Source organism: Carassius gibelio, chromosome A4 (assembly GCF_023724105.1).
Source record: "Carassius gibelio isolate Cgi1373 ecotype wild population from Czech Republic chromosome A4, carGib1.2-hapl.c, whole genome shotgun sequence".
NCBI lineage: Eukaryota > Metazoa > Chordata > Actinopteri > Cypriniformes > Cyprinidae > Carassius > Carassius gibelio.
The window spans coordinates 20,892,846-20,910,228 of record NC_068374.1 but is presented as its reverse complement, the minus strand read 5'-3'; the positions used below and the strand labels follow the sequence as shown (position 1 = coordinate 20,910,228).

General features: G+C 35.3%; 1 protein-coding gene across 2 annotated transcripts in view; it reads left to right on the top strand.

Annotated features, from left to right (window-relative positions):
* Positions 1 to 3,222: 3,222 nt before the first annotated feature.
* The window catches only part of LOC127972747 (scm-like with four MBT domains protein 2), a 34,247-nt gene continuing 20,086 nt past the window's right edge, over positions 3,223 to 17,383 (top strand). Inside the window, exons 1-4 of one of the 2 annotated variants that reach the window (XM_052576500.1) lie at positions 3,223 to 3,384; positions 9,157 to 9,251; positions 11,022 to 11,262; positions 15,946 to 15,966. In XM_052576500.1, the coding sequence (XP_052432460.1) occupies positions 9,159 to 9,251; positions 11,022 to 11,262; positions 15,946 to 15,966 (355 nt within the window). In that variant the 5' untranslated portion in view covers positions 3,223 to 3,384; positions 9,157 to 9,158. The remainder of the gene's footprint in view (positions 3,385 to 9,156; positions 9,252 to 11,021; positions 11,263 to 15,945; positions 15,967 to 17,383) is intronic. The other variant, XM_052576509.1, reaches the window with a different exon arrangement.

Sequence of the window (17,383 nt, the reverse complement as noted above, 5' to 3'; positions counted from 1 at the left end):
TGGACCAAAAGGCTAGAGAGCCCTGGGACAATCAGACTTGGAAGCACTGAGACCACAGGTCTAGGGGTTGCTCTATTTGGACCATGTGGGACCACTGTGCTGGGGAATGCTGTGGTGGGACCACCAGGCTAGATTTCTCCCTTAAAATTGTATTGAGGAGGGAGAATGAGGGATGGGGAAATGCTGGGACTCATTGGGGAGCATGGATGTATCCCACAGTGTAGATTTTTATAGCATAATTAATGAACTGATCCAATTTGAAGTCACATCTGCCTCCTGGCAGTAAAGACTTAACATGCTCATTGAGCCTGAAGTGATAGAAGTCCTTAAAGGCTTTCTCCTCTCAGTCCACAAAGCTGGCAGGAGTACAAAAGCATTCTCCTCAGTGGAGTCTCTCCCCTGCCAAAGGCACACAATCTAATCTGCTAGATCCATGGATAGCGGTCAGGACTTCTGAAACATTTGGTAAGTTAAGAACAAGGAAGAGCAGGATCTGATTGCAGATCATAATTTATTAAAGAAATTAACAAATGCAAGAAACAAAAATCCAAGGAAAAAATGAACAAAACTGAGCAAGCCGACAAACACAAATGGGCATAACATGAACATGACCACAGGAAACACTAGAGCTTATAAACAAAGGGGTAACAAAGACAAGGAACTAATAAGAGGGAAACAGGAACTGAAGGCCCAGGACTTCAAACTAGTCAACACAACAAACACAGACAGAACTGTAATTGCAATTTTAAATAACAGTTTTTTTAAAGTAATTTATTCATGTGATGCAAAGCTGAATTTTCAGCAGCCAATACTTCAGTCTTCAGTGTCACATGATCCTCCAGAAATCAAACTGCTTATTTGATGGTTTATTACTATTATAAAGGTTGGAAATAGTAATGCATTTTTGTAGAAAACTGATAAATTTTCTAAGGATTATTTATAAATATTTTGTAAACATTATAAATGTTCAGGTACTTCCTGTAACGTTAGGTCAGTTTCACATTCTTCCTAAATAAAAGTAATCATTTAAACAATTTAAGATTGTATCTTTCAAAAACTAAAAATCTTACTGACTCTTAGTGTATGTATATTATGAAATACATATGCACATATATTCCTTACAACCCATGTAGGTCTCATGACTAACAGGCACATACCCTCATTCAATCAATCACCTTTATTTATATAGTGCTTTAAACAAAATACATTGCGTCAAAGCACTGAACAACATTCATTTGGAAAACAGTGTCTCAATAATGCAAAATGATAGTTAAAGGCAGTTCATCATTGAATTCATTGATGTCATCTCTGTTCAGTTGAAATAGTGTCTGTTTTAATTTGCAATCAAGTCAACGATATCGCTGTAGATGAAGTATTGTATCATGGGAGTGATTCCTCCCTCCAGAGACTACTGATATCCAGCTGAGGAGGTAGCCTACGGTCATAGAAGTACTCAAACATGGAAAAATAAAAATAAAGAAATAGACTGTGTGTATAATAATAGCTGCCTTTGTTGTATTAATGATGCGTCCTGTCTAGAACCTTGTAGACAGGATATGGAAACTGCAAATTACTACTAAATTGTAGTAATTAATATTTGGGGTGATCATATAAAATTACATCAAAGGAAATGCACATTTACATAGAAAAATTGTTGTCAGGTAACCTATAAATGTGTTTCATGTTAACTTCTAAATTAACTGTTAACCAAATCTTAATCAAAGTGATTAGTTCCACAGGTAAAAATCTTTGAAAGGGTCTTGTACTTTGGAAATTTGTATACATATACTTTTCTGAAAGTCTGTATAGCAAATGAAGAGCTACCAGATAATGTCCAGAGCTAATTTCCCTTCAGGCAAGACTTTCAGTACTCTGCCACAGCATGAAGAGGATAAAGTATAGACCCACGTTGTCTATCTCCTCTCACAAGGTCGCTGCTCCAGCAGTGGCAATCTGTCCCTGGACGTGCTCGTCACAGTCTCCTCTTGTAGATTAAGCTCAAGGCATGAACCATCTGTTACTGTAACATCACTAAGTGGAAGTCTGCGCTTATTAGATGAGAGCAGTTTTTTTTTTTTTTTGGCTGTTGCTGGATAAGGAATTTCACCTTGTTTATGCACATAGTGACCTGAATGTGTGATTGGTTTAAAGTGTTGCTGGTGTTGCCTGATAAGCTAACCTATTTCTGCACTAATGCTAATGAGAACTTTTCGGAGAATACTTTTTTTTTTTGTTTTTGCTCTGGAGGAGTAGTACTGTACTGTATTATATTGATGTCAATTGAAATTCAGTACAACAGTGAATTCTGTTACCACAGGATGGCAATGGAGGACAAGATGAGCACTGAATTTGCAAATCCTAAATAGAAACAATTTAACACTTTAATTTGCAATTACATATACTGTCATATGTATTACATAAAGCTGTAATAAATGCATACTGTAAATATATATATATATATTCCAGGTAAAATAACAGCTTCTAAATGAATGGCTTCAAGTAAATTCAAGTGAAAAGTTTTAAGATGAGGCAGAAATCGACCATTAAGATATATAACTTGTGATTTATTTGATTTTACATTGTCATATAATAGCTAGTCATAGTTTTGTAAATGAAAGATATATTTACTTTAGCTATTTTGTTACTTTAGAAGAGGAAAGAAACGACTAATTCAATTCTAGAAACATTACGAAACTGTTTTTTCATTCATTATTCTTTCTGTCTGTCTGTCTTTCTTTCTTTCGTTTTAATATGAAACATCACTGAATTATACTTACAAAATTTTAAGTAAAAAGACACTCCTAATGTAAAACGGTCAAATGGGTTTTGCGTAAGAGTGAAGAAATAATCGAAGAGATGATCAAGATGAAAACCGAGTGAGGTTGCAAAAGCAGCCCCCTCTTGTTTACACTGTCTGTGTGCCAAAACCTAGTGAGTCATCTACATAGACAGCACTTCATGAGCATTTTCGCCGTGTTCCTGCGCAGCATTTTGGCCATCAAAATGTCTAAAGCGTCCAAAAACGATGCATGCGTCAATGATGCCCAAAAGTGCCTCACGCGCCTATGAATTCCCAATACTGTCCATGCAGGAGGCTCACAAGGTTTTAAGACACAGCCATGAGGTTCCCCACATGAGAGAGGCGGAGGGTCGGGCGCATTTCTATTTATAATGGGCTGAACAAATTTTGCAGCTGTAAAGGTCAATGAAGGAGTCGGCTTGAAAATAATCTGTAGATTTGAGACATGCGCAGATGCGGGATGATGCCATATTGGACACACACACATCCACACACACACACACACACATACACACATACAGCTCCTGCTTCAACCAGAACACCGGATCACTCATTTCAGATTGACGGGGGAAAACACGCATAAGGTAAAAACTACGTTATCAGTTATGAACTTCATTCCGTGATAGTGGTCGCGACTGACACGGACTCGTGCTTCTTTGCGCGAATTTCCGCGTCCAGGCGCTTTTTCCTCGTTAAAAACATTTGGAGGTTGTTCGTAACAGTCAGAAATATACAGACGCGTCTGCGTAAGAGTTGACAAAACGGTCCGAAAAATAAAGTAACCGCGTCTCTACATAACACGAACGTCGAGAGACAACACTTTCGATTCTGCCGATAAATATATTTACGATCCGAAGAGACGCGCGCTGGAAATGTCACTATAAAATAACGTTTATGTAACAAGCGATTATTTTCGTGTCGTGCTCTTCCTTAAAGCGACTCTCGCGCTGTTATATTGACTTTATTTCCAAACTGCTTTCTGACCTTCTTTCGATTTCAAAGGACACAGCGAAGATATCGACTTAAGTTGATATTTTCGGGCGGTGTTTATATGAATGTTTTTGAACGTCACGAGCCGGTCGGCGCAGGCTACGTGATTCAGGTGCGCAGAATATGCGCCGAAATCCTCGCTTCTCATGTGTCAAATCCACTTTCAACATGGCGGGTTAAGGTGTGTTAAAACTGGCATGCCAAATCTTTGAAGAAGGAAAAAATAAAACCGCACTGCGTACGCGTCCCGTTTTCGTTTCTTTCGCTGCACCTGGAAGTGCTTTAATGAATTAAATTCAAAGTTGCCGTTTGGCGACGTCGGCGGAGTTTTTTTCCGCTGCAATACTTTTAGAGTGTGTGAAGTACAGTAGTGGATCACGCATGCTCACACAAATATTTCCTGTTTCGCTTTGTGCACTATTCGCTGGGTGGGCTGACAAAGCCATCATTTTATTCGCATATCATTGCTGTTTATCAAACGCGCTTCCCCATTTCCAAAAAGATATTTATTAAGACATGATGACACGCTTTGAGGGAAGAACAAACCGTCCTGTTCTAATCGAAATTTCGAATTAAAAGTGATTAATTTTCGGCAAAATGAGAGCTATTTGTTTGATTAACCTTTCTATTAGTGGAAGTCGCCGTAAATCCATGGGGTTTTATCCTTGATTTCATACGGGCGGATTAAACTGATGCCTGTAATGAAAGGGAAATGGAGATGAGATGAACTCAGATGAAATTATATATGTATGTATATAGTACTCTCTTTAATTCTCTGCCTGACCTGAAAGAGATGAATACAGCAAGTCTCTTCATGTCTGCGCTTGTCATAAAGCCTAGGCTAAATAGCAGGCCAAGAAGCATTTGATTAATTAAACCGCTCATCCATGATAAATGAAGATAACTCTACACTTCAATAACACGGTTATTGAATTCATGGCATCCATGTGTTAAAACACTGCCTGACTGCGCAAGCTTCGAGAAAGCTCGACATTTGAATCGATTGAGCCCTCACATTTTTTTTTTCCATAAAGGCAAAATCTAAGTGTAGAAGAACAGGATGACTGCAGATGCGACACCTGTCCGGCGCTTAAAGGGTGCGTGTTAAGCGGGATAAGAAGATTGTGACCCGCTAATTAAGACCTCCCAAAAGTAGCCAAAGTCAAAACAAAAGGTTGTTGGCCCACGTATAATATATTTTACAGCTTTATATACAACGTTTGGTTTCGCATCATTCCACGGAAACGTTACAAACGTAGACTGTGGCAGTGAAGGCAAATTAAAGCCTTTTTTTGGGATGCGCTATATTCACTTTAACGTTTGCGATCTGAATATTACGTTGCAGAGTATAGCCTATGATTCGCACACGTGTTGATTACGTAACACGTGAAGTAGGCCTTCTGGCAGGCAATATGTAAGGCATGGTAAACAAACAAACGCTGTTAGATGTGCAGGGATAGATATCTGATATGTCATAGGGTAATTAGATAGTTTACCCTCGGGTCGCACAGATCGGGTGACTGGCGTTGTTCTGGTGTGGATTGAATAATGCAATTTACACTCAGCCTTCTCTGATGCAATGTCCTAATGAGGACGGCACTTTGAAAACAAATGTGGGTGGCCTTCAATTATACAGACTTCCACATTTATGATGAGTCGTGTAATAAAACATCTTGCAGATCAGGAATGAATGGTGTTTATTCATATTCGGGATATAGCCTATGGGCTTATACATACTATCCTATCCTACCAATAGTCTATTATCTATTGCATGAATTTCCCTTTATAATGCCAAAAGGTGTTTACAGAGAATGATAGGCTATGTCATGCGTATTTTTCTTTGGCTGAGTAAAACGAAAGGAAATTAATAATGTACCTTGGTGATGCCATCACGTTGTCATCATTTCAGTTCAAGATTAATACATTACAGCACTGGATAATGATTTGCTATAAAAAAATAAAAAAATAGAAAAGAACAAGTTGAAGGTCATAACATCAGGTTTAAATGTCAAAAAAAATGATAGTGACTTCATGTTATACATGTTTGTTTCAGTCCATTTGACTCACTATCCACCAAGTTTTTTCAAGAAGTAAATTCAGACAGGTTGGTTTAACAATAATTTGGTACTTTGACATTGCATTTTTCTGTGTAAAAGGGAAATTGTTCTGAGAAATAGAATTAGCAATTTTACACTCCTTTTCACATGTTAAACATGAGAATAATTGAAGACTTTAATTTAATATATATATAAGGCACCAACAGAGGACTGATCAGACAGATGTAATATGCTGTAGGCCTGCTTGAGTTCACAACATGCATTGCAAATTAATTCATTAGGATGATCTATCCTTTCAGTTGTATCTTATGGAGTAACATTCTTTATGCTATCCTGCATGGTCCACTGACCATTCCTGACATTATTGACTTCTCTAGCCAGTTTGCACACATAACGTGGGCAAAGTTAGCCAGTCGTATATGCTCTCAGCTTCAAGTGATGACCCATGGTTTTAAGCAATCTAATAATTCTCCTAATTTATTATACATATTGCTTATTCTTTGCTGCATTTACTTGTGCAATTGTTGTTGCACTGAGTTATTTATTTTTTACTCAACATTATTGAGGTCCTAATGTATAATACTTTGATTTATTGGCTTCTCTGTCAGTCCAAAATATTTTTTTTTTAATGGAGCTATTTCAGGAATCTTGCCATAAGCATTTTCTTTTAATCCTGTTATATAGACTTTCCAGGAAAACATAAGGCAAAGAAGCCAAAAAGTCAAATCATGGAGAAATAAACAAAAACAAAAATAATAATAATTTGTTTGCTGTAGGTACCAATTACAGTCAAGTGGATTTCATTTTATTGTCTTTAGGATCAACTGACCAAATAAATGTATTACAACATCCTAAACTAAACATTAGACAGATGAACACACAGCTAGCCTTAACAACTCAAATTCAATTCAAATGGATTATTAAATGTGTCTCAGACTGAAAAAGGCCAGAGCAAGAAAAGTAATGCCACATTGCGCTCTGATAATCTTTTAATTCCCCTTCCACAATTTAACAAATCCTGGATTAGAGCGAGAGAGGACTTCTGGCTCAATATGATCTTATCGATAGGACGGCCTGCCTAAAATCTGAATTTCACTCTGATAAATCCCACATCATAGATTTGGCTTGATAACTGACTTTATTCCCACATCTTCAGTCTGGAGATGTCTTTCCACCCACAGGCCCAACTGGCCAAAGTTGTGGCCAAACCACAACGAACCCACAATCAAGACATCCAAATGTCAGCCGCAATGAATATGAAATATTAGTTTTTCATTCGAATATTACTCATTTGAACAAATATTGCCAACAAAAAAATAACCTCTCATTATTAGATTGCTTTTTATAGTAATAATTTAAAAAGACTTGTTTTATAATGGTCAACAATGTTATTTTTACTTAAAATAAGTTGATGAGAGATGGATCACATTTCCGGCTGACAGCAGTTTGGATGCAGATTCCCATGAAACTGGAAAAAAACAAATTTTCCACATTTAAAGCCCACATACTGAATCCTTGTAATGCCATTTCCGCTTTGATTCTTGTCTTTCTTGACCGGGTTAGTGTGGAGCACCGCCAGAAATATCTGGCAGAGGAGTGACAGAACCATAATATTTTTCTGTGGAATTGGTCTGCTGTGTTTCACACACACACACACACACACACACACACACACACACACACACACACACACACACACACACACAGATAACGATACACTGTCATCATGGCATATATTGAGTGAGTCATTTACAAGGAAGTGGTTTCAGTGTTTAAGTGCACTTCTCATTCTTAGTTCCATCTGAAACCAGAGACTTCAATAGAAGAAAAATACTTTAGTGTCACAATGAATGCATTATTTATTGCTCTTCACTCTAAAAAAAAAGATTCTTTGCAGTACTTTCAAACAACATTTTCGAATCAGTTTGCTTGTATAGTGTTCTTGAGTTGTGTTGAACGAAATGATTGGAAATAAGGGAAAGAATGATGGAAAATGCAAACATTTTTAAAGGTTCTTCATATCAGTATGATTGTTTCTGGATTCTTTAAAGCACCAGTATAAATGGTTTTCTGAAGAACTAGAGATTAAAAAAAAAAAAAAAATACAAGTGTTGACCTTTATTAGCCCCAATGGAAGCTTTATTTTTAAAGAATGGTGTATTGGGCTTTGAAGGAACCTATGTGAATCACTAGTCTTACGTCTATGCTAGCATAAGCAAAACAAAAACAAGTGTTTTACTTTTAATTTCTTTCTGAATTTAAATAAATAAAGTGTTAAAGCATTACTCAACTCCTGTTTAGTATTAGAGCCAGTGGAAATAGATGTAACCAAAACAGGAGCGCAAACAGACCTTTACACCAACAGTGCTTAGATGCTCTGAAATGATTGCAAGATTGTAAAATGGTCTGTTTGAAATTCTCCAGCATTTCTATATAGCATAGAGAGAGTAGATACTGTACTTGATTTGATGCGAATAAACAATGTTTTCATTTCGAAGATGAGCGCAACGAAGTGTAGCTTGTGATAAATCTGCATCTTTATCACACAGTCAAGAGTAAATGTTGTAGAATTGTCACCTTATCTTAGTTTTAGTTTATTCTTCACATTTATTTCTGTTTAACTGAGCTGTATAATCATTTATCTCGATCGATGTGCTTCACTGCTCTCGAACACGGTCACCTAGTCCTAGCTAGTATTAAACATATACAAGGACAAGATGGGGAGGACTTTCATAAGATGAATGAGGGCTGTGCTCAGCATTAGGAAAACACACTAATTTGATTTTTTTTATAAGTGAAACATTTGTTGCCATAAATGGTGTCATGTAAAACCCGAAATCGTTAGTGTATTTATTCTTATAATAATGCTATCAGACTAGGTCTTTGGTGAAGCTAGCAGAGGAGAGAGATGGGAGTGACAAAACAAAGCATATTATTTGAACTAGCATCACATTTTTGTGTGAAACGAGATATTCAATGAGAACAAATGTTGGGCGGAATTAGATTTTATGAGGAATTTGATTTAACTGACCATAGAAGAAACCATTTCATTTTACTCACTGTAGAGCACATTGTGGATATAGTGAAAACACAACACATACTTGAGATAAGAATAGCATTGGGACACATTTTGGAACACAGTGACTCATGGACTTGAGCTGGTTAGAAACATTTGCATCGAACAGAATATGGCTAGTCCGAATATCTAATCATTATAATACCATCCCATTCCAAATACACAAAAACAACAGTGCTAACAACAAACTCTAACATGAACACACACACTTACTCTGTCTCTCTTTCCTACAGGCATGGATTGTGTAGAGGAGGAGGTGGATTTTAACTGGGAGGAGTACCTCGAAGAGACTGGAGCCACTGCTGCCCCTCACACTTCATTCAGACATGTACGTTACAATACACTCTAGCTTTCAAAAGTCTGGGGTTTAGCATTTATTTCAGCAAGGATTTGACTTATTTTGTTACAAAAGATGTCTATTTTGAATAAATGTGGTTCTTTTGAACTTTTTATTCATCAAAGAGTTCTGAAAAAAAAAGTAACAGTTTCCAAAAAGATGTTAAGCAGCACAGTTGTTTCCAGCATTGATAATAAATTTAGATGATTGAATGATTTATGAAGGATCATGTGACTCTGAAGACTGGAATAATGGGGCTACATTGTTTAGCTTTGCATCACAGCACTAAATCATATTTTAAAGTAATAAAGTAAATATTTCACAGTATTTGTTTTTACTGTATTTTTGATCAAATAAATGCAGCCTTGGTGAGCATAAGAGGGTTATAAAAATAAATAAATAAATAAATAATTGTAATAATTTTTCACCATATTGCTGTTTTTACTGTATGATCCAATAATTGCATTGGTGAGCATAATAAACTGCCTTCAAAAATATTAAACTGCCCCTATTATAATGCAATTTTTAGAGTTCCTAATATTGTTTTGGAAGTCTCCTACAATAGGTTTACATGCATTTTTCTCAAAATATGTCCGATGATTCTCAAATGAAACGTTCAAAGATGCAGTCTCTGTAAACCCCTCCTTTCTGGGAGCCTGCTCTTCTCTGATTGGTCAGATGGCCCAGTCTGTTTTGATTGGTCTACGGCATACAGCGCGTGTCGGAAACCATACACCCATTACCATGCTATTTTGAACACTTGATAGAAAATATAAACACTTATTATTTATCATACTTACACATTGTGATTCAATGAGCCAGCTGGTCCAGATAAACTGGATACTGAGTCATCTTTCGAGAGTTAGTGTTTTGTGAATCCTGTGTTGAACTTCCCGAGATTAGAGAAGTAGTCATCAGTAAAATGACGGGAACACAAAAATAAGTGGGAATATGCAAATGTATAACCCTGTGACATGTAGCCGTCCTTGAAGTGGGATTCGAACTACTGACTAATGACTCGTTTAGGCTGATCAAAGCCGATCATTTACATGATCAGATCATTTACATTCACACACAGCTGCATTACAGACTGCATGAAAGGCAATATTCGAATAACATTATAGGGGCACTTAAAAAAATAAAGCTTACAGACGTAACATTTGAATGCATTTTGAATTGAATTGATGATATTGTAAATGGTGTGAAAGTTACTTTGTAAAAGGTAGAAAAAAATTGACAGATTCCAACATGGGCACATTGTTTAACATGTTTCACTTCAAAATTAGGAGCAAGGTTAAAAATACAACCCAAAAAAACATGAAATACAGGTTTGGTTTGGTGCTGCGTTGGGTCCTGAGAATTACACACATTTATTTAACGGTAACACTTTACAATAAGCATCATTAGTTAACTGCTTAAGTTAACATGAATTAAGCATGAACAATACTTGAGCAGCATTAATCTTAGTTAATGCTGATTTAAAAATGTATTAATGCATTATTAAAATCAAAAGTTAACATTAATGCATTGTATATTAACATGAACTAACCGTGAACAACTGTTTTTTCTTCCTTTCATTAATTTACATTAATAAAGATATATAAATACCGTTATACATGTATTGCTCAACTTGCTTAACTAATGGAACCTTACTGTAGCGGGTTACCCAGTGTTTTGAGACCATCAATAAGCCCATATATTTTTCATGGAAGAATGCATCAAAGTCTTATTACATCACACTAATCTGACTAAACCTTACAGGTGGAGCTCAGTCTTCAGAGCAGTTTTCAGCCCGGAATGAAGCTTGAAGTAGCTAATAAGGGCAGTCTGGACACATATTGGGTGGCCACCATTATAACCACATGTGGTCAGTTGCTATTGTTACGCTACTGTGGCTATGGCGACGACCGCAAGGCTGACTTCTGGTGTGATGTCATGACAGCCGAACTTCATCCTGTCGGCTGGTGCGCTCAGAACAACAAAACGCTTCAGCCGCCTGAAGGTAAGGCGCGAGTGCACACCTTCAGAGATACATATCCATTCAAACATAGAAAAAGCTCATGATGAAACAGTCCCTCCTGTCTAAACAAATGACATCCCCCTGCCCACACACAAACAGCTTCTCGATTTGCATGTAGCAAGTCCACCTTGTTCAAATAACAACAGACAGTTTAAATATTTGTGCTAATCAAACAAACAATGCGAAGTTGTTGGAAAATAAATGCATTGTCCAAAATACAATACAATATTTATTTATAAAGCATACCGAAGTTGACCAAAGTGCTGTACAGAATAGAACAAAACATAGAAATAATAAAAAATAAAACAAGACTTTCAACTTTAAAACACAACAATAATAATAAAAAATATTTTGACCAATGATCAAGGGGTATTGAAAGCTGGAGATAATACTTATGTCTTTAGAGCAGACTTAAAAGTAGAAACAAAGGGAGCTCATAGTGCGATGATTTTACAACATTACTGATCTGTTTATCATAACCCTTATAAGTTATGATCAAACAGAATGCCAAGATTTCCGGCACATTGAGTTTCATGGGCCCGGAGATCCACAAAATAGAATTATTTCAATTTATCTATTTATTTATTTTTATTTAGAAAATTACTCGAAAGCCAAAGCCTAAGTTATTGTAAGTAGGCCAACAGTGGTTGTAAGCCATTTTTATCATTATGTTTTAAAGGAAAATTGTTCTGCGTATCATCAGCATATAGATGAAGGATTCTCTATATCTGTTAAAAATGGAAGCAAGATTTTATGAGAATTTATGAGCACTGTAATGTCTATAACAGATGGAAGTGGATTTAGGTTTAAGTGGATCATTTTCTTCTGAAGATGGGATTGATTCTTTGGAACCGGAAGCATGTTATCAGTATTATTCAACAGACCATATCATCTTTTTTTCATGAACTGTAACCTGGATTTTCGATGTTTGCCCAGCAATGGTTAACAGTCAGAATTCTTTATAATAATCCAGCACTTGCTATTTTGTGCATGTTTACACTGTTAACACTTTCTATTATTATATCAATCATTATTATTGATAAGTTACACATTTGTTGAAGATCTTTCTCTGTCTTAAAGCGCAGATTCATTAGAGTGGAATAAAACATAATTAGAGTTAGAAATGAAATTTTTGGAAAGTGTGGAGTTAATGTAGAAATTGCAAAAACCTATTTGATAAAGAATAGAAATACAGGACGGATGTGGGTTTATTTAAATAAATATCTACTGGGCCAGAAATAAATTATAATTTAAGGATTAAAATTATATTTCATATAAATCTATAGTTTTTAAAATAAAACTTAGATCAGTTTTTTTATTGAAAAAGATTGTTAATAAAAACCTGCAGAAGTCATGGCAATTAACCAAAAAAATAATGCATTTTTGTTTATTGGAAAAATAGAGTGCTTATTATTTGTCTTTTTAGTTATAATCAGATATACACTATTTTTTTGGCCAAAGTACAATTTCTATATAATTATTTTTAAAAATCCATATCCAGCAGTCACAGATAAATGGACGAAATTCTATTCATTGGTCCAAGGTAGCAGCATCTAAACAGACGTCTGTCAGATCTTCGGCTGCAGGCCACAGTCTTGACCTTTTTAGGGTTACAGCATTCATTGTTGTACAGAGATATAGCAGAACTTTGCTGTTTGCCCACTGCGCATCCTACAACAGATTTGAGATTTGAACCCTAAACATGCAGTGTATGACTTCCACCTCTGGGCTGCTCTCAAATATTTGCAATGCTCTCAGATCTATTGTACTTTATAATATCATTGAATTCTATATGCTATTACATTAAGACTTAAAATGTTATAACCTAAAAACAGGTTATAACAGGTAATCGTGGAGCCTGACAATGACCTGATCTCCTCCAAGACATCTTAAATCATAATTTGGTGGATTTGCTCATGTTTGACCATCTCAATATCTTTTTGAACCACTCCACACTTCTGAGAATGGGTATCATTCAATTTAGTTTTGTTTTTTTAAAGAGAAACTAGCTAGTTTGTTAAACCTGTCCTGGGAGAATCTGACCATACCAGTTTTGCCCATATTAGAAAAGGTTATTTTGGCAGAAAAGGTTTTGAACGAGAGAGATAATCTGTTGAACAAACTGTTCTGTTGTCAGACGTAAGCCTGAATGTTCAAGACACAATAAGGGCCGATGCTGAGCCCAATTCTGGCAAGATGATTCTAGTTGGCTTGGGGACAATACTGAATTTTAATAATTCTGAATATTGCATAATGGTGTTCAGTCATGATGGATTGCTTTAAAGTGATCGTTCATCCACAAATTTAAATTCTGTCATCATTTTTTTCACATTCATGCTGTTTCATATGCTATAAAGTGTCTGATAAGCAACATGCATTCAGTTTTAGAATGACATGAGGGTGAGTAAATACTGACAGAATTGTATTTTATAAGTAGCACATTCATATTTTTCTCTCTTAACCTTATATATTTCATATAAACTTGATCTCAGATAGTGATATGTTGCATTCTGCCACTGTCACAAGATCATCATGAAGGCACGTTTTTTTTTTTTTTTTTTTTTCGTGATAAGGACTAGCTGATTGTATATTTCCCCACTTTTTACTGGATGCATCCCTTAACAAATGAGGAAACTGCTTCTGGTATTTGATTGCAGAATTGGATTTTTGTAATTCGTATTTAAAATTGACATGTTTATTTCATCCATTCATTATGCATACTAAAGGAACATTCCAGGTTAACTATACTCTATGCAGTTCAGTATGCATAATGTAAAACTCAACTTATGGAATGCATTTGTGGAATGCTGTCAGTTACTAGAATACTTTCAATTTAACCTCAGTTTGAAAAAAAAAATCTAGGTAATCCACTTTCAATGTACACCCTAAAAAACAATGTTTTAGCTCAGAAAAAAATAAAATAAAATAAAATAAACGCAACAGTTTGCATAAATTTTTTTGAGTTATGACAACTTCTAATGAAATCATGTTCAACCAACAAACTAAACTGAGGTTAAGAGCTTAATCATTTGTAACAACTAATGGATTTGTGAGCCTGGAATTAATTTAAATGATCTTTTTAAAATCTAAATCCACAGCTATCATAGCAAACGCAAAATATAACTTATGTACAAGCTGTCACAGGCATTAGCGCAGTCATTGCTAACAGAGTCAATGTAGTGTATACCTTCATGTGGTCTACTCTTCAGCACAACGGTAACCACAAAAACTTCAACATAACAGAAACGGTTTAAAATGTCAAACAGAACAGCATTAAACACTACCTTTCCTTTTACAAAAAATAAATAAATAAATAAATAAAACCTTACAAAACACTTTATTTCAACATTTATTCACCTTATCCAGTCCTATGCAAAGCATGCTGGGAGCTAGAAAATCCACTACCTAATTTCCAAAGTTAACAAGACTTCCAAAGTTACTTTAACCTATTTTTGAAAGAAATTCAATCAACGCAGAAATGAGTTTAAATTAAGTTTAATCAACATTATTATGCCAACTGAAGTCATCAAAATAATTTTTGCAGCTTAAAAGTTTTAACTAAATGATTACATTTTAAGAATTAATTCATTTTTTATTTGTATTTCCTATTTATTCCTATGTAAAGTTGCTGTTACTGTCAAGCAATCAGTCTGGTTTTGTGTGTATGTGTGTTTTCAGAAGAAACAGATAAAATCTGTGTTTGCATTTCTAAGATAAGATGCAGTCAGACACCATCAACAATTGCCAGAAGCTCTGAAGCAGGATTCTGTTTCAAAGAAAGTTCAGTTAGCGGTTGAAATATTCTCCAAAAGGGTACTGCGATGTTAAAGAATGCAGGTGTTTCAAAACCCATTGAATATGGCTTGACTGGTGCACTTCGCGTTCCTGTGTTGATGTGATGAAACAGGAAGTTGGGGCAGAACATAGTACAGCACTCCCTCCCCTTTATATATAACAGCCAATGCCTTTAATGTACATCACAGCCCAGTAAACCACACACAGCCACTTCCTTCACAAAGAAATATAGGTAACGTATTACAATTAGCACTAAAAATAAACCATAACAGCTACTTGCTATGAGAGGCTTGATGGTATTTATAATGTTTTTATCATTTACAATTAAAATGCTTTTAAATTAACTGGACATTACAATTTTTGGTTTTCTAACAAACATTTAAAAAGTTTATTTTGTTGCGTTTACACAAGCATATAGATGTTAGCCTCAAAACTGATGGGTTTTTACATCACAATCATTCAGCCTGTGAACAATGCAACACGTCATACTGTAATTTACGTCATGTGTTTTGACAGGAATATAACTGCTGGTAGAAACAGAGTTTAGTATTTAATCTGATGGTTTATGGAAAACTTTTGTAATCATGACACATTAACATTAGCAAGGTTCATTACATTGAGTGCTAGAAGATATGTGTCTTAATTAAATGCAATTAAATGCAATTAATTAGGTTTTATAGTGTGTACAGAAGCTTCATTTTAAAAAATGTGTAGGCACAGCCAGTAATATTGTCTGTTTAACTGTGTTTAATTAGCGCCTAAAGTAATGTTTTGTTTGTATGCACACTTTTATGAGTGTGTGTGTGTGTGTGTGTGTTTAGTCAGTGTGTACTCGTTGGTCATCTTTGTTCCTGTCTGTTTATTTCTCAGATAACGTTTACCTCAGAGCAGGTAAGCCGAGCCTACTTCTCTCTCTCTCTCTCTCTCTCTCTCTCTCTCTCTCTCTGTCTGTCCTCCTTTCTCTCAGACCAAGGGCAAAGGTTTGCTTTCAACATTTTCCAATCAAATAGGCAAACGCACCATGTTTTCACCACTATGTTAAAGCTAAAATTTAGAAAGAGTATGAATATGTCGGCGTTTCTAAGGTGTAGTTCACCCCCAAAATGGAAATTTGCTGAAAACTCACCGTCAGGCCATCCAAGATGTAGAAGAGTTTGTTTCTTAATCAGAACAGATTTGGAGAAATTTTGCATCATATCACTGCAGTGTGAATGGGTGCCGTCAGAATGATAGTCAAAATAAAGCTGATTAACACATTAATAGACATGACTCATATTTTGTCCAGAAGGGACAGTTTGAAGTTAAAAATCCTTAATGTGGAATTTTTTGTTCTAACAAACATGCAGCTTTCACGAGATCGGAGTCATGTGGATTATTGTGATGTTTTTATCAGCTTTTATTGTGACAGAACCCATTCGCTGAAGAGGATTGATTAGTGTAATGCTACAGTTCTCTAAATCTGTTCTGATTAATAAAAAACTAATTTACATCTTTGATGGGTTAGTTAATTTTAGACACGTTTCAATTTTGAAAAGTTTAGGTTTATTTTATTTTCAAATGTGTACAACTCTTGTTTGTTGTATACACTGTGAGTGAGTCTAAAAGTCACTAAAATTATTTGAAAAGGTTTTTTTTCTTCTTTTTTTTTCTTTAAAATAAGGATGCATATATATGTAAGAGAAAAGGTGTCTAAAATTATGGGACAGAAATCTAATTTTAATCACACATACATCTGTGTCACTCTTCCCTTCATATACATTTAACGGCTAAATTCAGTCATCATCTTTCCACTCTTGGTGTTCCTTCCGTGTGAAAGCTGCTCTTTTCCATTCAACAGAAACCATAATAATAACTAACTGCTGAATTCTGGTTTGCCTGTGTTGTAATAACACTGGTATGTTAGAATTTGAACGTGGTTCTCCTTTCACACTGAACAAAAACTACCCTATTATTAGTTCTTTCAAAAATAGTTCTTAAAAAATTCTTGAAACTCCTGCAAACCTACAAAATGAGAAACTGGGAAGGATATTCGATAATGACTCCGTTTTGTTTGACAAACAAATGAAATGCAAGTAGTAATTCACAAAAAATTCTTGACTGTCTGTTATTTTGTTCTTTCTTTAATGAGTGAATTCAGTGGTCTCAAATTGTTGATTTCAAATGACCAACAATGAAGTGATCAGAGAAAATTATAACTACAAAATTTCACTTAAGACTTATGGAATATGGCACACTGGTTATAGTGACTACTTTTATGATGAATGGTGTTTTTATAGTTTCAAAAAATATTCGTTTAAAAATAATAGTT